The sequence below is a fragment of the Amblyomma maculatum genome, chromosome 6 (assembly GCF_055883805.1).
Source record: "Amblyomma maculatum isolate TAMU_Amacu chromosome 6, ASM5588380v1, whole genome shotgun sequence".
Lineage (NCBI taxonomy): Eukaryota > Metazoa > Arthropoda > Arachnida > Ixodida > Ixodidae > Amblyomma > Amblyomma maculatum.
Genome location: NC_139349.1, coordinates 182,912,622 through 182,939,927, shown reverse-complemented (window position 1 = coordinate 182,939,927; position 27,306 = coordinate 182,912,622). Strand labels below are relative to the sequence as shown.

Genomic DNA, 27,306 nt, shown 5'->3' with positions numbered 1-27,306 from the left:
CACGGATCGACGAGGCTCAGCGACAGAGAGGCGCATTTTCAGCGTTGCTCTGTTACCGCTGCCTCGTCATTCAGTCAAGGAGAGTGCAATCACTAACACTAAACATCCATTTCTAACACTAAACAGCATGAAGTACGATAAAATACTGATGAAATTTCTTGTAACACATCGTATTTTAAAGGGTCACAGCGCAGCGGTGAGCTACTACACTGCGATGCTTACTTGCATTGACTTTCTGCTGCTCCTTTCGGAAATTAACAATATCTAGCCACACTAACCTTTTTCTTTTATTACCCTTCCAAGCTTTTACTGAATTATCTTGATGCACTCATATATACACGGATCAGACGAAGTGAATGCGTGAAGGCACCAGGCTCTTCGCCCAAACCGGACTAGGAAAACAAACTTCACACGTACTTAAAAAAAAAAAGCCAGAACGGAAGTTGAGCACCTTAAAACCTTCTGCGATTGACTGCCTCGCGAGCTGCTTCCGGGCGACATGCGAAATTTTCTAAAAACCCAGAAACCGAGCGACAGCAACGAGCGGCAATGCTTTGGCGGCCCTCAGCCCGTTGCGCGGGATGTCGCCGCGAATTGTCTCCTAATGCGGTTAGCGCTTTAGTGCAGTATGGCCGTTGAGGATGCCAAATCACATGAATATTGGGATGATGTGAAATGGGTTTAATCGAACAACACCAAAACACTGGTAATCACCCATGAAGCTTTTGGTCTAAGTTATATAGTACAAAAGATGCTCTGCTTTTTCCTTGTGAGCTCCAGAGAATGGATACAATACACATAAGTCCATTGTGCCAATAGAAGGGAGGCTTGGCCATGTACACCTGTGACTGCCTCTCACTATGGGCGTTCAGAGTTGACTGGGATAACTCGCACAAAGGGCTGGCATCGGCTGTGAGGTGTTGCTCCTGAAGCTTGGTCATGACACACCTTGCATATTGTGGCCAGGCCAGAGATGTCAACACTTGTTTCTGTTGTGGTGGTAACTTGTGCCGCCGAGGTGTTGTGTCGGTAACCAGCGGCACGGAGTGGACAGCCAGGTGGGGTTTAGAAGGCAGACTGGACAGGGCGATAACTGGACTGGACACGGTGTCTCATGCGGTGTCTAGTGACCTGTGTTCCGTGTGCTTGGGATAGGGCTAGAGCTGGTTGGACAACCGCCATGCTGACCGCATGTAGTTGAGGTTAATAAAAGTGTATTAACACCTGTAACAACTGGCGACAAGGAGTATCCGGAGTAATGTCGACCGTGATGTCGAAGTTGGAGCCATTTGTGGGCAAAGAACCAGACTGGGAGGAGTACGTGGAGATTCTTGAACAGCACTTCATCGCCAACAGCGTTCCGGAGGACAAGAAGCGTGCTGTGTTTCTGAGCTCATGCGGAAAGCCGACGTATTCACTGCTTCATCGCTTACTGGCACCCCGACGGCCAAGTGACGTTCCCCTCACCGAGGGCATCCAGTTGCTGGCCAACCATTATGCGCCTAAACCGTCAGTGATCGTACAAGGCTATCGTTTTCACTGCCATGCTCAACGGGATGGAGAACCAGTCAAGGGGTTCATTACCGAACTGCGTAAGTTGGTGGATTTGTGTGATTTTGGAGGGGAACTGGAGAACAACTTGAGGGACCGGATCATGCATGGTATTCGGGATGATGCAATGCGATGACGGCTGCTGGAGGAGTCAGAGTTGACGCTGGACCGCATGGTCAAAATCATCACTAGCATGGAAGCTGCCATTTCGGGCGCCAAAATGATGACCGGGCAGACTGAAGAGGTGAACGTTCACTGTGTGTCGAAAGGCGGCGAGGCGGACAGTGATTGTCATCGCTGCTGCAGAAGGCACCACTAGCGTTCGTGCAGGTTCAGGAATTTACGGTGTTTTGCTTGCCAGAAGAAAGGTAACGTAGCAAAAAAATGCACGGGCGGACAGGAACCTGGGACAAGTCTGCGAGGCGCGGAACAGAACAGGTAGCAAGGAACAGGACCGGCCAGATATCTACCTCGCCGCAAGGTGATGGCCGTAAACCCGGTAGATACGCCACCCTTAGACGAGAACGGAGAAACGGACGTCAGTAATCTGTGGTTACTGGAGAGCAGACCAGCGAACACTGCCTCAGGCCACAGCCAGACAGTGTGAACATCCTTGAGCCGAGAGTCCCACCTATTTACGCTATGGTTAGCGTCAATGGTCAGTTGATACACAGGAGCAGTCTGCTCGGTGATGGACGAAGCGGAATTCACGAGACGTTTTTCGAGGATGTCTATGGAGAAGTCTGATCTCAAGTTAAGAGGCTACTTTGGACGCCAGTCAGCGGTGGCAGGCAAAGCGTCGGTGTTTGCTAAGTTTGGAGGAAAGATTGCGCAACTGCCATTGTTCGTCGTCAGAGGTGGTTCACGGGCCCTATTAGGCAAAAACTGGTCAAAAGCTTTTGGCATGCCGCTTGAGAACCTGCTCAACGTTAACGCAATCGAAGATATACAGGACTGGTAGGTCAGTTTCGTAATGTGTTCGCCGAAGGTGTCGGGCAATTTTCAGGAGTGAAAGCCAAGATAAGAAAGAGTACCTGAGGATGCGCAGCCACGGTTCTTCAGGCCACGGCCAGTACCCTTTGCCCTACAAGACATAGTGACCCAGGAGCTACAAAGGCTGCAGAGAGAAGATATCAAACCAGTGCGGACATCAGAATGGTCGGTACCGCTGGTGCCCGTTTTGAAGAAGGAAGGGAAAGTTAGACTGTGCAGAGACTTCAAGATCACAGTGAACCGAGCAGCTGATATTGAGACATATCCAGTGTCATGGGTCGAGGAAATCTGGGCGCAGCTGGCAGGAGGCATGTTGTTTTCGAAGTTGGACCTTCAAGACGTCTACCAGCAAGTGGAGCTGGATGAGGATTCTAAGAAGTATGTGACTATTAGTACCCAGCAGGGACTGTTTCAGTACAACCGACTGCCATTTGGAGTGGCATCAGCACCGGCAATTTTCCTGCGCGAAATGGAGAATTTGCTTCGCGGTTACCAAAAGATTGTCGTGTACTTCGATGACATACTAGTAGTTGCTGAGGTGTTGGCAGAAGACCACCGTAAGAATGTGGAGGAAGTGTTGAAACGACTGAGTGATGCATGGTTAAAGCTGTAGGCCCAGAAATGTGTATTCGCCGCAGCAAGCGTAGCGTACCTGGGATATGTCATCAACAAGGATGGTCTGTATCCAGCACCAGAGAAAGTTGAAGCCATTGTTCGAGCACCGGCACCGAGTGGAACGCGGGAGTTGCAGAGCTTCCTGGGTCTGCTTAATTTTTCAGGAGGTTCCTACCACAGTTGTCAACAGTACTGCACCCCCTGCACCAATTGCTTAAGAATGGAGTCCCATGGCACTGGGGACCTGAACATGAAGCAGCATTTGCACAAAGCAAGCAGTAGCTGGTATCGGCAAGTGTTGGTTTATTACGACCCAAGGTTGCCCTTGTTTCTGTGTTGCGATGCGTGGTCGTATGGCATTGGAGTTGTAATAGCACAATGGCTGCCGTCCGGAGAGGAGAAGGCTAATAGCCTTTGCTTCTCGGAGACTAACAGCTGCTGAGAAGAATTATAGTCAGTTGGATAAAGAGGCACTGGCAGTTATTTTTGGCGTGTTAAAATTTCATCAGTTTGTGTGGGGAAGGCCATTTGAAATTATCACTGACCACAAGCCATTATTGGGACTGTTTGGTCATGAGAACCGAATTCTATTTCAAAGTTCACCGAGAGTGTTGCATTGGGCCCTGACACTGAGTGGATATAAATACCAGTTATGCTTCAGACAGACCAGGGGCGAGCTTGGAAAATGCTGATGGTTTGAGTCGCCTGCCACTCGCTAAGGCGCCACCAGAGGAGCCCAGGATCCAGGACATCTTCATTTTGGAAGGTGCATACCCACATGTCCTGTCAGCCTCGGCAGTGGAGGCAGCAACTGATCGTGACCCCGTGTTGGCCCCCCTGCGTAGTGTGTTGCGGTCGGGAGGGAACTTGCGACCCGGACAGGATTTTCGGCCATTTGCAAATTGAATGGAGGAGTTCTCTGTGATGGAAGGCTGTGTGCTACAGGGAAGTCGGGTGGTAGTACCTGAGTCGCTACGGGCAGCTGTGCTGGATCTGCTGCATGAGTGCCATCCGGGTGTTGAAAAAATGAAGTTAGTGGCCCGCAGTCACATGTGGCGGCCAGGGATTGATGCGGACATCACTATAAAAATGGGTCGGTGCACAGTTTGTCAGGTGCATCGTAAGGCTCCCAAGGCAATGCAACTGGCACCATGGCCATTCCCGGAGCGGGCGTGGTCTCGGTTACACATAGATTTTGGGGGACCTTTTCAAGGCGTGTACTTCTTGGTACTTGTGGATGTAAACGCGAAGTGTGTAGAGGTGGTTCGGGTACCGTCGCCATCGGCGGAGACCACAATTCCATGCCTACGCACTATCTTCGCCAGCCATGGATTGCCTGATGTCGTGGTGAGCGACAATGGTCCAGCATTCACAAGCGCTCAGTACAAGGCATTCTTGGCTAGGAATGGTATCCAGCCTATCCTGATTCCACCTTACCATCCTGCGTCAAATGGGGCCGCAGAACGGGTTGTGCAGATCATAAAGGACAAGCTTAAGAAGGCGCAACGAGGGGATTTTGAGTGCCGAGTGGCGAGGATTTTGCTGACATATCGAACGACACCTCATTCCCTCGCTGGTCGTTCCTCTGCTGAACTGTTCATCGGTCAGCGTTTGAAGACTGCAATAGATCTGCTGAAGCCAGACTTGCGCACCAGAGTGGGCCTGCAGCATCTACAGTAAAAAGTGCGTGGCAATGCTGAAGCCAGGAGGGAGCCAGTACCCATGGCTGGGGACACACTTTGGGCCAGGAATTTCAGACCGGGGCCCCGAAGGGTACCAGCAGTCGCCAAAACATCGAGTTCGTCATCAGCCGAAGTAGTACTGGAGGATGGCACTGTGTGGCACCGCAATGGAGACCACTTGCTGCACCGGCTCGGAGGCCCAGAAGAGGGGTCAGACGTGAACCACGGGGACGAGCAAATCATGCAAGGGCCAGAAAGGACTGTGGTGCCAAGCACCCCAACGCCAGTCTCCACATCGCAGTCGCTGGGGAGTGAAGCACAACAGCGCGTGCCAGCCGCAATGGAACTAAACGTCATGAGTCCTGCTACCCCCTCACCTGCTAGTGATCCCACCGCTTTACAAACACCAGTGCGTCAACAGTCATCCATGCAACGACATACACCATAGTTTCAACTTGGGGCGGAAGGAGTGTTGTGGTGGTAACTAGCGCCGCCGAGGTGTTGTGTCGGTAACCAGCGGCACGGAGTGGACATTCAGGTGGCGTGCAGAAGGCAGACTGGACGGGGGCATTGACTGGACTGGACGCGGTGTCTCATGCGGTGTCTGGTGATCTGTGTTCCGTGTGCTTGGGTTAGGACTAGGGCTGGTTGGACAACCGGCATGCTGACCGCATGTAGTTGAGGTTAATAAAAGTGTATTAACACCTGTAACAGTTTCTGCCAAGCAGGCCACACGGCCACCAACTGAAACACACAGAGACTAGCTGCATCTCATTCATGTCTCTGAGCAAGGATATGCTGTTGTTCAGTCTCAGTGGTGCACGTATGTATTGTACTGGTGGGTTGGGGGGGATAGCATGTTGTATTACAGTGAGCAGAACATTTTGCTGGACGATAGGTGAATAAAAACTACCAAGAGAATGAGGACAAAGGGAGGGCAGACTTCCAACTGCTTTCATTGTCAGAAAATGAGGGCACGTAAGTTAACTTGGCGATGCATAAAGAAATGCAGAATTGTTAAACAGTTGAACCCTTCTATATTTCCAAAAGTGATGGAAAGTGTGTCGATGGACTTTCTAGATCCCAGTGCACCAGCTCTCAAGCAGCCCTAGTGCAGTCACATACACGTGCTCAGAGACATCAGGGTGACTATGATTTTCTCTTGCAGTCAGTGGGCTATAGAATTCATTTTGGCTTGTACCTCGCTTTGTCCTCGTTCTGTTGACAGTTTTGTTTCTCTGGCAGTGCTGCTTTTTGTGTTCAGAGGGTGTTTTCTGACTGGTGTCCTCTGCAGGCACTGTCGGCCGCCATCTGGTCACTGTTCAAGGCCAAGAAAAGGCTGTTGCCTGTAAGTACCCTCCGTCTTTGCAGCTGCTGTGCTTTTTTCGCTCACTTACTGATGCATCACACAATGCGGCAGTAAGAGGGACACTCTGAAAGGAGTCTCAACACATTGCATATGGGTGATGACAACAGTGGATAAAGTGGTGAAATGAATTATCAGCCTGGCTTGCAACTACAGGGAACAAGAGCGAGGTAGGAACAAATGGTCTCGCAGCATACTCAGTTGAAAAGCTAACGAAGAAGCTTCGAGATCAGCCTTGTCAAGCACCTACAATAATCTCAAAGCTCACGGCTGGAATCTTATGAGATAAATCTGGTCTCACCTTGCAACATGGACACGAGTACTGGCAGCTTTGAGCTTGGGCAAACAGTACAAAGCTTCATGCCAGCATTAGTGTAGGGGAACTCAGCGGGCTCTCGTTAAATGGATCTGTGGTATTAAGGAATAGGACTTGATTTTTAGCAAAACAAGTGTAGAAAGGAACCAAGTTGACAGGACAGCATTCCATCCTGTCAACTCTTTTTTTTTTTTTTTTAGTTTGTCTGTCTTGCACCAGCTAGCCTACAAAAATGTTTTTGCAAAATAAGAAAAAAGCCTATGTAAGGTTGAGATAAAGTAGAGATGCCTTACCAAGGTCCGCATTAAATACATTCCTAGGGAGAGTCATCAGAAGCGGTGGCATACAGGTAGAACATCTGCCTGGCATACAAGAGGACCGTGGTTCGAATCCCAGTGTCGTGCAATAGAGGATGGATGGATGGATGGATGGATGGAATATAGGAGCGTCCCCTCGGAAACGGGGTGGTAGCAGTAGCTATCATGCTCATTTTTCTCCCTATATCTTAAAGGTCCCCTGAAAGGGGTCACAAAGAAGGGTAAACAACGCCATAACACTGATAGTTATTGAACCACCCATCATTCTCCCGCAAAAATTTTCGATCTAGCTTCTGCAACACCAGAGATATCGGCGATTAAAAATGACCCTTCCAATTTTCCCTCTCAACTCGTACGCCGAAGGGAGCCATAAAAAAACAAAGAATACAAGCAAGTTCAAAGCTCCGCCCAGACATACGTCACTTCGACGAACTTCCGGTTACCGCGCGCTCGCTCGCTGGCGTACTTGCGCCAACCCGTCCTCGCTCGCACACGCCTGAGGAGTTCACCAGTTCCCGCAGCGACGGTTAGTGTAACCACGAACCCGTGGTTATCCTATGTTACACGGCGGACCAAACCATGGTTGCACCACTAACCGCGGTTACCGCAAACCGAGCTTGACGACCTCGGTTTGCGGCGTTAACCGAGGTTATGATGGCGTCTATTGACGGAAGCTACTCGTCGGCGCCCGAGTGCGCGAAACGTACCAGCCGGTCTGCTTCACAAAGTTATTCATTTGCCCACTGTATCACGTTTAAAGATCGGTGTATAGATTATGGTGCCGCCCGACGTCTTCGATTACGGCCGACAGCGCAGCGACTGCGTACTGAAGCCTTGTCTTGCCTGCAGTATCGTTTGAACGGCTTGTTGCTGAGCAGAACGTCAAAAAATACGTGGCCCTGGCTATGAAAGTACACGAGTTTGCAACGCTTGCAGCACGGGATGCCGCGAGCAGGCTGAGGTACGTTACACAATTACCGCGGGGGTGCAACGTGCGAGCGCGGCGAACGCCGGCGCCGTGCGTGACCGTCCCTAGTCGTCGCTAGGCCTACATTGTTTCGCTTCGAAGCCGCGGCGGTCGACGCTTTGGAACATGATCAACGCTGTCGTAAATCGTCTACTTATGAAACTGCCTTATAGTGATTCCTATCCTGCCATAGTAAAATAATTATAGGATTAACTCTGCTGACGCATTAATCGCAGAGCTAGTACGAGCAGATCGGATCAGCCGAAATGCACCAGCGGCAGCTGGCTTGAGCAGAAACTAGCTTGTATCACGGCTATCGCTCTTACCAGCAATTTGCTGCTGGTCAGCGATCCTCACGAGGGCTTCATACTTGATATTCGGCTCAGTATTCCAGACGCCAACAAATTTTAGCACGCTTTATTTCGGACATCGGTGCTAACGATCCGCCGTGTCGTTCGCGAACGGTATGCGGGAGGAGGGGCCACAGCTGCGGTGTTTACGGCGGTCGAGGAGGTGCTGCCATCGTGCGGTGCTTGACCGTGCTGTTGACGCCTCGTCGGACGACACTCCTGAAACCACGTTATATAAATAAGATATTTGTAAATGCAGCTTCTTTCTGCCGATCCCTGCGTCGCTTCGGTTGTTGCACTTAATGGGCAATGGCCACCTAACCGGTAAGGGCGGCGAGCTGTGTAACAGCCCGCACAGAGTTCGAGCAGCGCACGAGCAGAAGACTTTCGCAGCTACCGGAAGTGTGTCCGTGACGTCATGGTTGCAGTGACCGCAGCGAATGGCAGCTTCTAGCAAGCCTTGCCAGTCAACCGACCCGTGGCGTCACGGGACTAGGAAATAGTTCCATGCGACACCACCAAGCGGCACCATAGTAACTAGAAAACACCACCATAGTAACTAGAAAACAAAGACGTCACAGTCGCAAGCCATGGATCACACAAGAATTAAGGGCTAAGATAAATGCAAAGAACAGACTATCATCATCAGCAGCAGCAGCAGCCTGATTATACCCACTGCAGGGCGAAGGCCTCTCCCATATTTCTCCACTTAACCCGGTTCTGTGCTAGCTGCATCCACTTGACCCCTGCGAACTTCTTAATCTCATCCGCCCACCTAACTTTCTGCCGCCCCCTGCTACGCTTTCCTTCCCTTGGAATCCAGTTTGTTACCCTCAGCGACCATCGGTTATCCTCTCTTCGCACTACATGTCCTGCCCATGTCCATTTCTTCTTCTTAATTTCCACTAGAATGTCGGTAACTTGAGTTATTTCTCTGACCCACTCTGCACGCTTTCTATCTCTTAATGTTACCCCTACCATTTTTCGTTCCATAGCCCTCTGGGTTGTCCTCAACTTAAGTAGAACTCTCTTGGTTAGCCTCCACGTTTCAGCCCCATAGGTGAGTACAGGCAAGATGCAACTGTCGTATACTTTCCTCTTGAGCGATACCGGTAAGCTGCTAGTCATAATCTGCGAGTGCTTGCCAAATGCGCACCATCCCAATCTTATTCTTCTTGTTATTTCCTTTTCACGGTCCGGATCTGCGGTTACTACCTGTCCTAGGTAGACATATTCGCCTACTACTTCCAGTATTTCGCTACCTAATGTAAACTGCTGTTCCTTCCCGAGGCTGTTGAACATTACCTTAGTCTTCTGCATATTGATTTTCAAGCCTACCTGTCTACTTTTTCTGTCTAGGTCATCAATCATTATTTGCAGTTCATCCCCCGAGTTGCTTAGCAAGGCAATGTCATCAGCAAATCGCAGATTACTGAGGTATTCTCCATCTACCCTTATCCCTAACTGCTCCCATTCCAAGTCTCTGAATACTTCCTCTAAACAAGCTGTGAATAGTACTGGGGAGATTGTGTCTCCTTGCCTAACACCTTTCTTTATGGGAATTTTGTTACTCTCTTTATGCAGGACTATGGTTGCTGTGCAGCCACTATATATATCTTCCAGCACTTTCACGTACGGCTCGTCTACCCCCTGATTTCGCAATGCCTGCATCACCGCCGAGGTTTCAACTGAGTCAAATGCTTTTTCGTAATCAATGAATGCTATGTATAAGGGCTGGTTATATTCTGAGCATTTTTCTATCACCTGGTTGATGGTATGGATATGATCGATAGTAGAGTACCGTTTCCGAAACCCTGCTTGATCCTTTGATTGATTGCAGTCTAAGGTTGTCCTGATTCTATTAGCGATTACCTTAGTAAATACCTTATACGTAACAGACAGTAAGCTGATTGGTCTGTAATTTTTAAGGTCCTTAGAGTCCCCTTTCTTGTGAATGAGGACAATGTTTGCATTCTTCCATGGTTCCGGTACCGTCGATGACATCAGGCACTGCGTATACAGGGTAGCCAGTTTCTCTAGCACGATATCCCCCCCTTCCTTTAGCAAATCTGTAGTTATCTGATCCTCTCCAGCTGATTTCCCCCTTTTCATAGTTTCTAATGCTTTCTTGACCTCGTCTTTCGTCACTGGTGGAACGTCTGACTGTTTTTCCCTACCGCCAATCTCATTACGGTCCTGACTACTTTGGCTGCTATAGAGATCTGTATAGAACTCCTCGGCTACTTTGACTATCTTGTCCATATTAGTGATGACGTTGCCCGCCTTGTCCCTTATCGCATACATCTGGTTTTTGCCTATGCCCAATTTCTTCTTTACCGCTTTAAGGCTTCCCCCGTTCTTTACAGCATGCTCAATTTTGTCCATGAAGCTTCTATGAAGATGTAGAATCGGCAATGCGAAAAGTAAAGACGCAGTATACTGTACTAATGGGCGACTTCAATGCCAAGGTAGGGAGAAAACAGGCAGGAGACAAGGCAATAGGTGACTATGGCATTGGTTCTAGGAATAGCAGGGGGGAGTTACTAGTTGAGTTTGCAGAGCGCAATAACTTACGAATCATGAATACCTTTTTCAGCAAACGGAAGCAAAAAGCAAAAAGTCCTAACGGAGAGACTAAAAATGAAATCGACTTCATAATGTGTTCAACCCCCGCCATTGTGCAGGATGTAGAGGTAATCGGGAAAGTGCGATGCAGTGACCACAGGATGGTGAGGTCCCGAATTAGCCTAAATCTGAAGAAGGAACGCAACAGTTTAGTAAGAAAGAAACCCATCAACGAATTAGCGGTGAGGGGGAGGGCAGAAGAGTTCAGGATCTCGCTACAGAATAGGTATTCAGCTCTAACTGAGGATGGCGACATTACCCTAGAGGCAAGGAACAATAATTTCAGAGATATCATTACTGAGTGCGCGGTAGAAGTAGGCGGTAGGATAGTTAGAGAGGATACCGGTAAGCTGTCTAAGGAGACGAAAGATTTGATTAAGAAACGCCATAGTATGAAAGCTTCCAATCCAACAGACCAGATCGAATTGGCCGAGATATCAAAGCTAATCAATAAGCGCAAGGTGGCCGATATAAGGAAGTATAACATGGACAAAATTGAGAACAGACTATATCATAAGTTTATTAAAACCAAAGCTGAATGCGATTTAGCAGCATTTAAAAAATATCGCAATCGTTTGAATGCCGAACTTAAAAAAGCCAGAAACACCTATTACAAAAATCAATTTACGTCTACTCGAGGTCGTGCCGACATTACGTGGAAGCGACTAAACGCTATATTAGGGCGAAGTAGTGAAGATGGCGATTTAAATACGCTAAGTATTAACGGTGTGAACATATCCGGAAAAGAACTTGCAGACACGTTTAACGCACACTTTGTTAGGGTCTCCAGTAATATGGCTCCGCAAACTGATACCAGTGAAGTTGTCCACATTCGTGACACTATATTTCTCGAACCGGTTGATGAAGAAGATGTAACGTCAGCTTTCCAAGAACTGAACAGTAGCACATCAACTGATATTGATGGCATCCAAAAACATACCTATTAGGTATGTTTTTGATCTCATTTTACCATATGTTACGTACATCCTAAACCTTTGTGTCATCACTGCTGTATTTCCTCGTAAAATGCAAATCGCGCGTGTAAATGTTATCTTTAAAAAAGGTGATAAAAATGAACTCGGGAATTATAGGCCAATATCTATCTTACCCGTATTCTCTAAACTACTGGAAAAAGTAATACTCAGGAATTTTTTACGCTTTGAAGAAAAGCACCAAATCATAACAGCGGCTCAGTATGGCTTCCGTAGGCACCGATCTACTGAACTTGCATTATTAGAGCAAAAGGAATATATATTGGACGAACTTGAAAAGAATAGGATAGTTATTGGCATATTTCTTGACTTTTCTAAGGCGTTCGACCTACTTAACCACGAAATACTTCTTAGTAAGCTTCAGCGCTATGGTTTCCGCGGACATGCACTATCGCTTGTGCAGTCCTATCTCATGAATCGAAAACAGGCAGTAACAATAAATGGTTTTTTATCAGATATGCATTCTGTAGGCTGTGGCGTTCCACAGGGAAGTATTTTAGGTCCCTTTCTCTTTAATATATATATAAACGATATCGTCCACACAGCTCCACTCGTGAAATTTATTATCTATGCTGATGACACCAGCATTTTCTTTGCCGGAGATAGCATATCAGAACTGACAGATACTGCAAACAATACGCTTAAGCAAATAGAACACTGGAGTAACAAGAACTCGTTAAGAATTAACGCAACTAAGACAAAAGCCGTTGTTTTCAGAGGAAAAAACAAGCCAGTTTTTATTACGAAGAATATATACCTACAGTCTGTGCCCTTAGAAATCGTGGCTTCATTTAAAACATTAGGCGTAATATTTAATGAAAAAATGTCATGGGATGAACATGTTACCTTCCTTGTAAATAAATGCTCAAATATTATTGGCCTTATATACAGAAACCGCGAGGTATTACCACGAAACGTAATGTTGATGGTATACCATTCATTGTTCAGTTCTCGTCTGAACTATTGTCATTTAACATGGGGTACAACAACAGCAGGAAATCTTCAGATGCTGCAAGTGTTACAGAAAAAATTCCTAAGGATTCTTGAAAATGTTCCGCCTACTTACCACACGACACCTCTTTTCTTAAAGTACAGAATACTTCCAATAACCAAGCTTTATGACTACTGCTTAAGCAAGGCTATAAAAAACGAGGTCTCAAACAACACTTCTTTTCTTTGTAAATTAGCTGGGCTAGAAAAACGAGAGTCATCATACAATATAAGAAATGCTGAGCAGTGGAGTGTAAAAACTTACAGAACTTCGTTTGGTGAACAAACATTAGCTAATAGACTACCCCGACTGCTTAACAACTTAGCACAAAGCAATATCTTTCTTTCCAGGGCTGCACGTCGGAATTTGTTTCAGTACTTTTTGCATTCAATAGAACGGTTTTGTTCGTGACTGATTTAACCTGTTTCTTTTTTTTTGTGTGTGTGTGTGCGTGTGTGTGTGTTTTTTTTTTTCTTTTTTTACTCGCTGTAAGTGTGGCCTTCTATCTGCTTGTTTTGATTGTGTACCTTGCGTTGATAACTGCAAACTGACACGAGCTGTATTTATTATCTGAATGTTTCCTCACCCTTTTTTTCTTTTTTTTTTTTCTCGCCATAAGTGTGGGCTTCTATCTGCTTGTTTTCATTGTGTACTTTGCATTCATAAATGTACACTGACAAGAGCTGTATTTATTATTTCAATGTTTCCTTACCTTATGTTTAAATTCACATGACATGTGCTTTTTATATATGCCTGACTACTGTGGTGCTGCCAAAGTGGGGGCCCGTGGCTTTGTCAAGCTGTCAAACGGCAGCTTTTACCCCGGGCTCCCGCCATCATTGTACCATGATGGCAAATAAATTGAATTGAATTGAATTGAATTCTCTCTGCCCGCGAATTTCAAAAAACGCTGTTTTTAAAAATTAATAATAAATCGCTGGCTTTGTTCCAAGGAGTTATACTTTGCGTTAATGCTCAAAAGGATGTGTTCTACACACTGAACACGTTTATGAATGGTTTCTTGGGGGCCGTTTCCGCGGACCTTTAATTATTGCTTTAGATTGGTTAACTAAATCTTCATTCTATTTATTAAATTTTGTTCCTACATTACTAACATTATGTCACTTCTCTGCTTTTAAGCCAACAATCTTCCAGTCGTTTTTTGCTAGTTTCCACCGCCAGTTTATTCACCCGGCCACTGTTATCTCTAAACCCCAGAGCTTCAGGAACAGTGATTGCGCCTGCACCAACTTCCGGATGGATACCATTACATTCGAGTATAATATGGTCAATTGTTTCGCTGGAGTTTCCACATACAGCACATGCGTCATCTCCATTGTTAAATTTCTTTTTGTAGCTGCGTGTTCTAAGGCACCCTGATCTAGCTTCAAAAAGTAGGGCACTGCCCCTTGAGTTATCAAAGAAATCTTCCTTCCTGATCTGCATTTTCCACTTTCGGTATATTTCCACACTCTGTTTCTTTTCCATCAAATTTATCCAATTTTTACCTTCTGTATTTTTCACCTGTCGCTTAATGCTCTTTATTTCTCCGTCCTTGTTACTGGCATACTTACTTGTTAGTTTCCTAGTTCTTTTCCTCCATTGTGAGTCAACGCTTTTTAGGTACAGGTATTTAAATACTTTAGCTGCCCATCTGTTACTGTCCAATTTCCTCAGGCGTTCCTCATATAATATTTTACTCTGAGCTTTCCGTACTTCGAAAGATGCCCAGCCCATATCTCCCTGCACCGCCTCATTTGTAGTTTTGCCGTGGGCACCTAGTGCTAATCGTCCAACGGATCTCTGATTTATTTCTAATGTCGACTGTACCTCTGATTTTAGGCACAAAACCGCATTTCCGAAAGTAAGTCCGGGCACCATAATTCCTTTCCAAATACCCCTCAAAACCTCATACCTATTGTATCTCCACAATGCCTTATGCTTCATTATCCCGACATTCCTTCGCCCTTTGGCCTTAAGTGATTGCTCATGCTTTCCAATGTATGCCAATTCTTCATTTACCCATACCCCCATATATTTATATTCTGCTACTCTAGGTATTTCATGGCCTTGTATTTTAAGACCCTGATCAGTTGAGCCGTTGATAATCATCAGACCTGACTTAACTGCGCTGAAACTGAAGCCTAGAGCGTCCCCTTCGTCTCTGCAATACTTAACTAGAGTTTGCAATTCTTCCAGACTCTCAGCTAGCAGCACAATATCTTCTGCATACATCAAACCGGGGAGGCGCTGCTCTACCGCCTTTCCACCTAATCTATATGACAGGTTAAAACCTAGGTTACTGTCTTGTATCCTCCGTTCCAGGTTTATCATATAAAGCATGAACAGCACCGGTGATAGAGGACAGCCTTGTCTTAATCCTTTGTATACTTTGACATCCTCCGTACTTCTTATCCCTTCCCACATAATTTCTACTTTGTTATCCTGGTATATTTCCTGTAGGAGCTCTGTTATCTCATAGCCGATGCCTTCTTCTTTTAATATGTTCCACAGGAGTTCCCTGCTTACGTTGTCGTACGCCCCGTTTATGTCCAGGAAGGCCAAATACAAAGGTCTATTTTCCACTATAGATATTTCGATGCATTGGGTAAGCACGAACAGGCTATCATCTAAGCGCCTACCATTTCTAAAGCCGTTCTGAAGTTCTCCGAGTATCTTGTTACTTTCAATCCATGCTTGCACCTTTAATTTCACCGCCTGCATGACTAACCTGTACATTACAGATGTTATGGTAATCGGCCTGTAGGATTTTATGTGCATCCTGTCTCCTTTCCCTTTATAAATCAAATTCATTTTACTCTGCCGCCAGCTGTCCGAAATTCGCTTATTCGTTATGACTGTTTCCAGAGCTTTTAACAAAGTTTTCTTACTTTTAGGACCGAGTTCATTAATCAGCTTGATCGGAAGGCTTTACAAAAGTTAGCGCCATCTAGTGAAAGAAACACAAACTGTGCGGCGGCCATTTTTTGATCTGTCAGCCCGCGCCTCTCACAGAGTGCTGCCAACGTGCGCCTTCGTGGAAGCCGTGCATGCACCGCAAGATCCGTTGGAATGCTCACAAGCGATTGCTTCCTTTTTTAACATCACGGTAGTCGCTGCTAGCACCAAGCTCTATTCGGACTGCCAGCATGTTGCTGCGTGCCCTTCTGCAGCCAGCACACCGTCATTGATGCGCACGGAATCAAGGTATACGCATGTATACGACCGCTCGTTTGCAATCCTAATCAGCTTTACAAGTGCCATTTGCATCATTAAGAACTGGTGGGTGAGTTGGGCTGACATATCTAGTGAAGCAGCGCAACGGCACAAGGCCAGAGGAAGAAAGGGACAAAAACAGCTTTGAAGTGACAGCAAATGTTTGTTCCGGATGCTAAGCATATATATACTTTAGCACAATCGAAAAAACAAAAAAACAGAGAGGAGCGGAAAGAATCAACCCAGTCACTGTGCGTATGCAACCGCTTCGCGTGTACAACGATTATACAATATCAAATAGTTATGCTCTTTCAACGAGATGGCTATGGAAGGAATGCTGATACAATTATCACCCAGCCTCATGATTTCAGATGCTTCGGTAATCTCTCGTGTAAGTTTATCCTTGTGCTTGGTAACTACTTAGCTGTTTTTGAAGACTGGAAAACATGAACAATCACGACAGTGAATACCTATGTGGCGGGCCATGTTCTTAACGTTGTTTCCATGCTCCCTAAGTCTATCATTCATACAACGGCCAGTTTGGTCAATGTATGAACCACCACACGTCAACGGGACTGAATACACCACGTTTTCTTGGCATGACACATACTTCATCCTGTGGTTTTCCTTGCATTCATCACCAGATCCTGATCTTTTATCTGGGCCATTTACCCTCGCACACCAGCCATTCAGTTTCACGGATGCTGAAAAAACAACATCAACTCCAGCCTTTTTACCAATTCTCTTCAAATTGTGGGATACAACATGGGCATACGGTATTACTGCCAGATTTCGTTTGGAATGAGGGACAGCGTTGCCCCCCTTTTTTAGCTTTTTCAAAATTCCTTCTGCTACTGATGCCAGAATATGAAGGGAGTATTTTGCATCTGCTAGTCTATCAACCTGATTACAGAAACTATAATCAATCTTGAGTGGACAGGATTTTTTCATGGCATTTTGAAAGCATGACGCCACAATGCCTCTTTTCACAAGCTTCGAATGGGCTGAGCTATAGGGAAGTAAGGGCTTTTTACTCCTAGGTTCAAATGTCCAGCATACATGGAAGTCTGTAAAATATAAGGTCAGATCAAGGAACTTAATGCGATCGTTCACAGCCACTTCATGCGTAATTTCCAGCGGCGAAAGCACTTCAGAAAATATCGCGCACAAGTAATTCACTTCTGAAGCGAAGCTGGCCGGGTCAGAGTCTAATAAAATAAGGTAATCATCTACATATCGGAACACTCTTTCAACTGTAGAGCTAATGAGTGAATGCTCTAGTGTCCAGTCAAGCTTGGCAAGAAAAATGTTGCTTAGTACTGGGGCGATGCAAGATCCTACGCAGATCCCATTCTTTTGAATAAAAACAGTGCCTTCCCATTCTGCATAGGTTGACTGAAGGTACACTTGCAGCAGGTCTAAAAAGCTTTCTGCAGAAATGCCACAGGCATTCTGAAATGCTACCGCTCCGTAGTCATCAATTGCTTCACTAATGCACTTTAACAGCTTGTCATGAGGGATGGAATAGTATAGGTCTTTTACGTCAATGGAAAATGCGCGGAGTGGCATGGCCTGGTCAGTTTTTAGAAATTCAATTACTTCGTCCGACTTCTTTACCTGATAAGGGTCGTCAATAGTTAGGAAAGCTAGGTTATTTTGTAAAAACTTCCCCAGGCTTTTCTGCCACGTCTACTTTGTGCGTTTTCGCGCTAAAAAACATGTCGAGGCTAGATTTTTCGCACTTGTCAATAGAGGATAAAACCGCCTCTAAATGTAGCTGTTTGCACAACTGTTTTGCCTTTAATTTGGCCTTTGCGAGGCAAGCTCTTCTGCATTCTTTGAAGAGTGAGCAGACCGCATCACTTGCTCTTCGCTGGAAGCTATCCTTTGAAAGTATAGCAAAACCCCCTTCTTTGTCTGCAGTCAACAATGCTAGAGCATTTTCACACAGGTATCTAACAGTCTTATCTATTGGCAAATCCATTCCACGTACTCTCGGGCGCAGCACAACATCAACTCCATCCAAAACGCACCTACTGGCATCTGGTTCATCAGCCCGTCGGGACACGCACCTTACCATTGCCAGTAGTTCCGGTGGCCTCATCTTAGGCTCAACAGCAAACTTTGGGCCAAGGCGTAGGACTCGTTAAACTTCCTCCAGAATGTAAACACCATCCACATTGTGCAGTTGGTTGAGCGTCCCTCCAGGTTTTCTTGGTACAAGCCCTCGGAGGCTTGGGAGAAGCTGCTGCCACATGAACTCGGTGGTGCTGTTGATGATGCGGCTAATTCCGTGCCACTGCCGTATCCAAACACCTGGCCCGTTGCAGAAATGTAGAAGAAGCTTTAGATGATCCTTGCATAGCCTCACTTGTCGCTGCCATTCGGTCCTTAGAAATTTGCACATCCTTATGCCGTGGCTAACGGAGGGCAAAAAGCCTCCAAACAACATCAGCACTTCAGGCGGAAGAATCCGCTTTCGAATGCAAAAACCAAGCATTCGCGATTTGCCTGAGCAATGGCTCGGATGAAACACGATGGTTGAGCAACAGAAGACGAATAAATAGAGCCCCTTGTACAAGAAATAAAGTTGTACAATAAGAACTGGTGGGCGAGTTGGTCTGACATATCTAGTGAAGCAGCGCTACGGCACAAGGCCAGAAGAAGAAAGGGACAAACACAGCGCGGAACTGACAACTAATGTTTATTCCGGATGCTAAGCATATATATACTTTAGCACAATCGAAAAAACAAAGAAACAGAGAGGAGCGGAAAGAATCAACCCAGTCACTGTGGGCGAAGCGGTTGCATGCGCACAGTGACTGTGGCAGCACATGTGGCAGCAGCTTCTCCCAAGCCTCCGAGGGCTTGTACCAAGAAAACCTGGAGGGACGCTCAACCAACTGCACAATGTGGATGGTGTTTACATTCTGGAGGAAGTTCAACGAGTCCTACGCCTTGGCCCAAAGTTTGCTGTTGAGCCTAAGATGAGGCCACCGGAACTACTGGCAATGGTAAGGTGCGTGTCCCGACGGGCTGATGAACCAGATGCCAGTAGGTGCGTTTTGGATGGAGTTGATGTTGTGCTGCGCCCGAGAGTATGTGGAATGGATTTGCCAATAGATAAGACTGTTAGATACCTGTGTGAAAATGCTCTAGCATTGTTGACTGCAGACAAAGAAGGGGGTTTTGCTATACTTTCAAAGGATAGCTTCCAGCGAAGAGCAAGTGATGCGGTCTGCTCACTCTTCAAAGAATGCAGAAGAGCTTGCCTCGCAAAGGCCAAATTAAAGGCAAAACAGTTGTGCAAACAGCTACATTTAGAGGCGGTTTTATCCTCTATTGACAAGTGCGAAAAATCTAGCCTCGACATCTTTTTTAGCGCGAAAACGCACAAAGTAGACGTGGCAGAAAAGCCTGGGGAAGTTTTTACAAAATAGCCTAGCTTTCCTAACTATTGACGACCCTTATCAGGTAAAGAAGTCGGACGAAGTAATTGAATTTCTAAAAACTGACCAGGCCATGCCACTCCGCGCATTTTCCATTGACGTAAAAGACCTATAGTATTCCATCCCTCATGACAAGCTGTTAAAGTGCATTAGTGAAGCAATTGACGACTACGGAGCGGTAGCATTTCAGAATGCCTGTGGCATTTCTGCAGAAAGCTTTTTAGACCTGCTGCAAGTGTACCTTCAGTCAACCTATGCAGAATGGGAAGGCACTGTTTTTATTCAAAAGAATGAGATCTGCGTAGGATCTTGCATCGCCCCAGTACTAAGCAACATTTTTCTTGCCAAGCTTGACTGGACACTAGAGCATTCACTCATTAGCTCTACAGTTGAAAGAGTGTTCCGATATGTAGATGATTACCTTATTTTATTAGACTCTGACCCGGCCAGCTTCGCTTCAGAAGTGAATTACTTGTGCACGATATTTTCTGAAGTGCTTTCGCCGCTGGAAATTACGCATGAAGTGGCTGTGAACGATCGCATTAAGTTCCTTGATCTGACCTTATATTTTACAGACTTCCATGTATGCTGGACATTTGAACATAGGAGTAAAAAGCCCTTACTTCCCTATAGCTCAGCCCATTCGAAGCTTGTGAAAAGAGGCATTGTGGCGTCATGCTTTCAAAATGCCATGAAAAAATCCTGTCCACTCAAGATTGATTATAGTTTCTGTAATCAGGTTGATAGACTAGCAGATGCAAAATACTCCCTTCATATTCTGGCATCAGTAGCAGAAGGAATTTTGAAAAAGCTAAAAAAGGGGGGCAACGCTGTCCCTCATTCCAAACGAAATCTGGCAGTAATACCGTATGCCCATGTTGTATCCCACAATTTGAAGAGAATTGGTAAAAAGGCTGGAGTTGATGTTGTTTTTTCAGCATCCGTGAAACTGAATGGCTGGTGTGCGAGGGTAAATGGCCCAGATAAAAGATCAGGATCTGGTCATGAATGCAAGAAAAACCACAAGATGAAGTATGTGTCATGCCAAGAAAACATGGTGTATTCAGTCCCGTTGACGTGTGGTGGTTCATACATTGGCCAAACTGGCCGTTTTATAAATGATAGACTTAGGGAGCATGGAAACAATGTTAAGAACATGGCCCGCCACATAGGTATTCACTGTCGTGATTGTTTCATGTTTTCCAGTCTTCAAAAAATAGCCAAGTAGTTACCAAGCACAAGGATAAACTTACACGAGAGAATATCGAAGCATCTGAAATCATGAAGTTGGGTGATAATTGTATCAGCACTCCTTCCATAGCCATCTCGTTGAAAGAGCATAACTATTTGATATCGTATAATCGTACACGCGAAGCGGTTGCACGCGCACAGTGACTGGGTTGATTCTTTCCGCTCCTTTCTGTTTCTTTGTTTTTTCGATTGTGCTAAAGTATATATATGCTTAGCATCCGGAATAAACATTTGTTGTCAGTTCAGCGCTGTGTTTGTCCCTTTCTTCCTCTGTCCTTGTGCCGTTGCGCTGGTTCACTAGATTTGCATCATGTCAAGCATTACTGCACGCCCCTCTGATTGGGATCTAGCTCACAGAGCGTAATATCACCTGAACCAGCAAGGTTGTTTTGCGTGCTATGGTGCCTTGTGAACTTGAAGGATAAGCTTATGCTGCGATGAAGGACACGGGAGAAGGAGCAATGCATCTATAACAAGCGTATAGTGCAAATAGGTTCGTTGAATCCTTTTGTACATAGATTACGATCGCCATTCTGTATTTGACTTATGACAAGGGCATGATTACCGAAGCTACTTGTCACCGTCATACGAAATGGTAGTGTTTGGTGCAGAATGCAAAACGGTTTGGGTGTTTCACACTGCAAAAGCGGCTACCAAACCCGTGGCTTCTTGTGAAGCAGGAAAAGATGACATCCCACTAGTGTGCCTTAATATGCTCATGTCCAGCCCATTTCGAAAAGTGTTATCGCGTGATGATGCATGCGAAATTCAGTACATATCCAGAGCGCGCAGCTCAGGTTTGTATTCTGTGCCTATAAGTACCTGCCAATGCGGCCGATAAAATAACGAAGCTTGCATTTCACTTTTGTGTGTTTTATCGAGTTGCCCGATGGTTCGCTACTTGACAGCCACCAGTTTATTTTGTCGACTTCTTGCTTATTTCTTCTGATGCAAGGGCTGACATAGGAAGATTCGGTAAAGAGGAACTCTGCTGAAACGAAAATAAATTTGAAAAGTCAACTCACATTACTGCGCACTGTTTGTGACTGGCTTTGTTCGTAAAATCAGATATATATCATATTGTTAATAAAATAATTAGTGCGGCACACAAGCTCCGCTGTTAAGGGTGTCTTTCTCAGTCTCTCTCCACACGCGCGCGCACACGGCTGGACTATATTTTTTTCTGTACGTTTTAAATTTTTATTCTTTATTTTGTTTCTTGTATTATTTATTTTCTTTATTTTTATTTTATTTATTTTACCTTTTCATACACCAATACTCAGCATCAGCAAACAGCCTTTCCATCCTGAGCAATTTGACACCTTTGAACACATTCTTCAATTATTTCAATTAATCAGTTACAAAAAAGACAACTTCGTGACACAGAAAACAACTTCGATTCGTCAGAGTTTAGCACGGACAGTCAAAGAGTGTTAAACCGACCCGGAGAGCCAACAGGCATCCACCAATAACTTTCGCTTTCTTCTCCGAAGCGACAGTGATACGCAAACCAAGGAAACAAACTCGCAATCGTCTCTCATAGGCTTCCAAGTAAATAGCAAAGGCACACAGAAAAAACAACTCCACATAATAAAACTTTGGATATTGTACCTGGATAGGGATGACACTACGCAGATCAACGAGGGGTCCGTCTACGACTCGCAGAGCAGTTTGTAGCTGCGCTCAGCAGCCCGGCCAGTGGGCCCCGCCATGCCTCGGCTGTCAAAATATGCATCTAGGAGGTCCCTCGACCAGGCAGTGACTTCTCTTGACATCGAAAGGTCGGTCCAAGCACAGCACACTAGGTTACAATGTGACAAGCGCGAAGAGAATGCGGGCACTTACGGACGGACACGGAGCTGACGATGAAGCGATCAAAATATGGCCGCCAGCTCGGGATCAGTGTGCCGCTCGCGGTTGCCAAACTTACTTTTGTAAACCCTTTATTCCCCACCTATTTTTTTTTAGGCATATACTGTACTGAAGGGCGGACATGTATTGTGTTAACGAGGTTTATCGGAGACAAGATTAAGAGTAGGGTTCCTTGTCAATAAGGATATAGCTGGTAATACAGAGGAATTCTATGGCATTGAGAGGCTAGCACGCATTGTAATTAAGCTTAATAAGCGGATAAACTGAACGTTATGCAGGCCTCCGAATCTACATGTAGTCATAATGACTGGACAGTTGAAAGCTTCTACGAATTTGTGGAATTGGCAATAAGGAATGTAAAGACGCAGTATACCGACCTAATGGGCGACTTCAAAGCCAAGTTAGGAAAAAAGCAGTTTGAAGACCTAGCAGCGGTTGACTATGGCATTGGGCTAAGGAATGGCAAAGGGGAGATGTTAGTTGGGTTTGCTGAACACAATAACTTATGAATCATGAATACCTTTTTCAGCAAATGGAAGAACCGGAAGTGGACATGGAAAAGCCGTAACGGGGAGACTAAAAATTACATTGACTTCATACTGTGTTCTGTCGCTCGCGTGTATTACCGTTCAAGAGGAAAGTATACAATAGTTGCATCTTGCATGTACTCACCTATGGGGCTGAAACATGGAGGCTAACGAAGAGGGTTCTACTTAAGTTGAGGACAATGCAGAGTGCTATGGAACGAAAAATGGTAGGGGTAACATTAAGAGATGGGAAGCATGCAGAGTGAATCAGAGAAATAACTCAAGTTACAGACTTTCTAGTGAAAATCGAGGAGAAATGGGCATTGGCAGGAGATGTAGTGCGAAGCGACGATGGTAACCTATAGTCACTTAATGTAACAAACTGGATTCCAAGGGAACCAATAAGGGACCTATAGTGACGACACAGTGGCAGAAATTGGCAGGAATATGGGTCCTAGCTTGGCATTTAGAAAAAGCACTACTTTTTCCAAGGGTCGCCCAAGGTTCACGCCAATAAAGGGCTGATGATATGCCACAGTGGTGCCGTGTGGTCATCGCCAGTGATTGGTCCAATATGGTGTAACAGAACCCTCCGGCATTAACAATATGACAAACCGTTGGTATTGCCTTTAAAACACCAGTAGGAAATTACTGCATGCAGTTTGGGGCCCCACCTTCTTTTCAAAATGGTGGGGTTCTTGCTGTTATTGCGTAATTTGTTGTCTTCACTCGAAATAAACTTTTAAGGAAGACTGCGGTATTTTGATACCGTGCATTTTCACTTGCCAGCAGCAAGTTGTATTAATATTGGGCTTAAAGTGCTAACCGCATGAGGTGACAATTCGTGGCGACATGCCACGCGACGCCGTCGCGCGTTGGGCTGAGGGCCGCCAAAGCATTGCCGCTCGTCGCTGTCGCTCAGTTTCTGGGTTTTTAGAAAACTTCGCATGTCGCCCGAAAGTAACTCATGAGGCAGCCAGTCGCAGAAGACTTTGGGGTGCCTAACTTCCATCTGGCTTTTTTTTTTTTTTTTTACTTTTGCGTGTGTAGTTTGTTTTCCTAGTCCGGTTTGAGCGAAGAACCTGGTGCCTGCACGTGCTCACTTCGTCTGATCCGTGTATATATGAAAACATCAAGACAATTCAGTAAAAGCTTGGAAAGGTAGTAAAAAAAAGGCTAGTATGGCTAGATATTGTTAATTTTCGAAAGGAGCAGGACAAAGTCGCTGCTTGCAATGCAAGTCGGCATTGCAGTGTAGTAGCACACCGCTTCGCTGTGACCCTTTAAAATGCTATGCGTTACTGGAAATTTCATCAGTTCTATCGTACTTCATGCTGTTTAGTGTTGGAAATGGGATATAACGTAATTGCACTCGCCTTGACCGAATGACGAGGCAGCAGTAACAGAGCAACGCTGAAAGCGCACCTCTGTCGCTGAGCCCTGTCGCTCCATGCGGTATGCACCAGCTACAACGACATGCGTTGGCGGTGGTGTCGCGCGACGAATTGCTAGGGGTTGTCGCCTCATGCGGTTACTGCTTAATTGTTCTCCAGCAGTCATTAGACATGCAGTGAGAGAAGTAAGCAAAAGGATTCTGGGGAATTATTTATCCAATAGGTTTGTGGGAGCATGGCACCAGGATCCAAGTCTTTCTTGCTGCCATCTTGCTCTAACGAACCCGGCACTTTTGCGGATGAATCCCAGGATTTGCAGAAGTACACCCTGCTTTGCACATATGTAAAAACCAGAGTAAAACATAAGCATAACTGCAGGATACTGAAACAATGTTTATTATTCAAGCAGATGAAGCATAAGACATGTAAATACAGCTAATCAGTCCAGTAGTAAAACCGTGGTTAACCAAAGTAGAAAGACGGAGAAGTGGTTTGAGCGATAATCACGACATCGTGGTGAAACTGCAGATGACTGGCCGATGCCAGGCAACTTGGACATGAACAGTTTGGGAGCCTCTGTTATGGCCAGCTTCTGTTTCGTTACTGAGCTGTATTCAACCTTAAGGTTTCTGGTATCAAATAATTTCAGCAGCCGCATAATGACCATCTCTTACAGAAAGTGATGGTATAGGAGGATGAAAAATGAAGTGCAGAAAAATTCGATCCACTACAAATTCAAACAAGTGCATATAGCGCCTGTGTTGTGTACCCTTTCTATGTCTGTCGTCGTTTTGTGCTACCCTCTCATGTCATGGATCACCGTTATTGACCAGCTCAAGTTTCCATCCTTGTGAGTGCATCTTGATAATATCGTAATTGAAAGCTACAGCGACTACATAAGAACAAAATATATGTGTGCTTTTACGTAAGGTCTGATTTACGTGCACGAAAGCATTTAAAATGTTTCAAAAGCAGACGAAAATCTTGCTACTGTGGCCGCCGTTTCACAAAAAAAAAAAAAAAAAAAATGTTTCAAGCGCTCGCGGCGGATCAAGTGCTTAAAGCGAAGACGTTCCAGAAAAAATGGAAATTTTTTCGCCGCATTGAGACCCTTCTCACAGAATGTGCTAAATTGTTTGCTTTCAGACCAACTTACAGGCATACAGCTATAGAAGTGCATGTGCTCCTATGATTTCTCTTCTTAATGAGTGACATATGATAAAATACTTACCTTTCGGTTGGCATTGCTCTGCCTACGTCAGGCTTGACATTTCACAATGTTCCTGTCGAAACAAAAAATACAGCGGCATGTAGTCCATACTCACATCCATCGTATCGCATAGTAAAATGAGAGTAGTACTCACAAATAGGATCTCGTGCAGGCGAGACTGCAGTTCTTATGGTGTAAACGATGTGGATGAAACTTCCGCAGATCGCGTGCAAGCTAGCTTTCTTTCCGAAGTGGTTGTGCGTCTTGGAGACAGCGTCCCTGCCTCGGCACGTGGCCTTTGCGACAAGTTGCGAGGGGACGACGAGAGCGCATTTTTTGTCGAAAGAAAAGGTACGAAGCCTAAAGTGGGCTTAATGCTCAGTGAGATTGACAGAAGTTTGAGGGGGCAAGGGGGCAATTGACCTTAGGCGTGGAAACGGGCTTGAAAAGCTAAGTACGTAAATCACAAAGAAGAAATAGCGCCTCGCAAGGTGGAAGCTGGCGCTCTCCTGTGAAAGGGTTCCAGTAGGAATAATAGGAGGGCAGAAACAACATGGGACGGAGGGAGAGGGTGCGGTCAGCAGCAACACGGGCACTACATGCATGTCTCATTTATTTATTTATTTACAGAATACTGTAGGCCTTGGCCCAAGCAGGATGGGCAGAGGTAAAAAACGTGAAAAAAGATGGCAAATACCTGTTGTTGAAGAATAGAATGTACACCAAGCAATAGTTAAAGAGGGAATAGTATAAATGCGAAAGAATAGCATGACAACAAATACAAGCAATGACATAGCAGTTATCCATTATTCAATCATGCTCAAGGAGTGAATACAGTTATCAGGTAGCTTATTTCATTCGAGGGAAAAAGGAGTGCTGAAATAAATTGGAAGCGAATGAGTGTGCCTAGTCTCTATGAGGAGTTAAAGGGACACTAAAGACAGCCAAAGATGCTATGAAAATCTAATGAACTACATTTGGTGACACTGTTGCCGCATATCTGGCAGCAAAAAATCGAATAATTGCTGAGATATTGCGATAAGAAGTTGAGGTTTTTTCTTGCTCCCGCCGGTCGAATTCAAACTGTTTCCTCTGACTACGTAGTCAGGTTAAGCGGAGACTCCGTGATTGCTAGCGAACTGGCGCGGGCCGCGGCGTCGACCGGTTAGCATCCAACATGGCAACAGCGTACTAGCAATCGACCATGACGGCAACAGCTGAAATAAATAAAACGATCAAGAGAGTAATTTACCGAGCGATAGGCCCATAAAGAAAGAAAAAAAAAAACATAGACCACTTGTAATGCACAATACTTTACGCTTCTCAAGCTTTTGCGCTCGTTCTTGCACTGCGTATAGACAAACCGAGCCCTCGGTGATCGCAACGCTTCCCGAATTGTTTACATACAAATAAGAGTTAGTTACCAGCAAAATAGTGTCCTCGCTGCTGCGCTTGCCAGTTTTGAAGCTTCGTCGCACTTTTTTCCTTCAAGGTTTGTGCTCCGTAAACACAGCTCCATGTTCAGCGAAAATTATGTCCACGGTAACAGAGCATGATCTGTAGTTATCTGATCCTCTCCAGCTGATTTCCCCCTTTTCATAGTTTCTAGTGATTTCTTGACC

At 45.5% G+C, this 27,306-nt stretch overlaps 1 protein-coding gene across 3 annotated transcripts in view; it reads left to right on the top strand.

Annotated features, from left to right (window-relative positions):
• Miga (mitoguardin) overlaps window positions 1-27,306 on the top strand; it is a 272,249-nt gene that overhangs the window by 172,164 nt on the left and 72,779 nt on the right. For all 3 annotated transcript variants that reach the window (XM_084607736.1, XM_084607734.1, XM_084607735.1), the window contains one exon: window positions 6,136-6,189. In XM_084607736.1, the coding sequence (XP_084463862.1) occupies window positions 6,136-6,189 (54 nt within the window). The remainder of the gene's footprint in view (window positions 1-6,135; window positions 6,190-27,306) is intronic.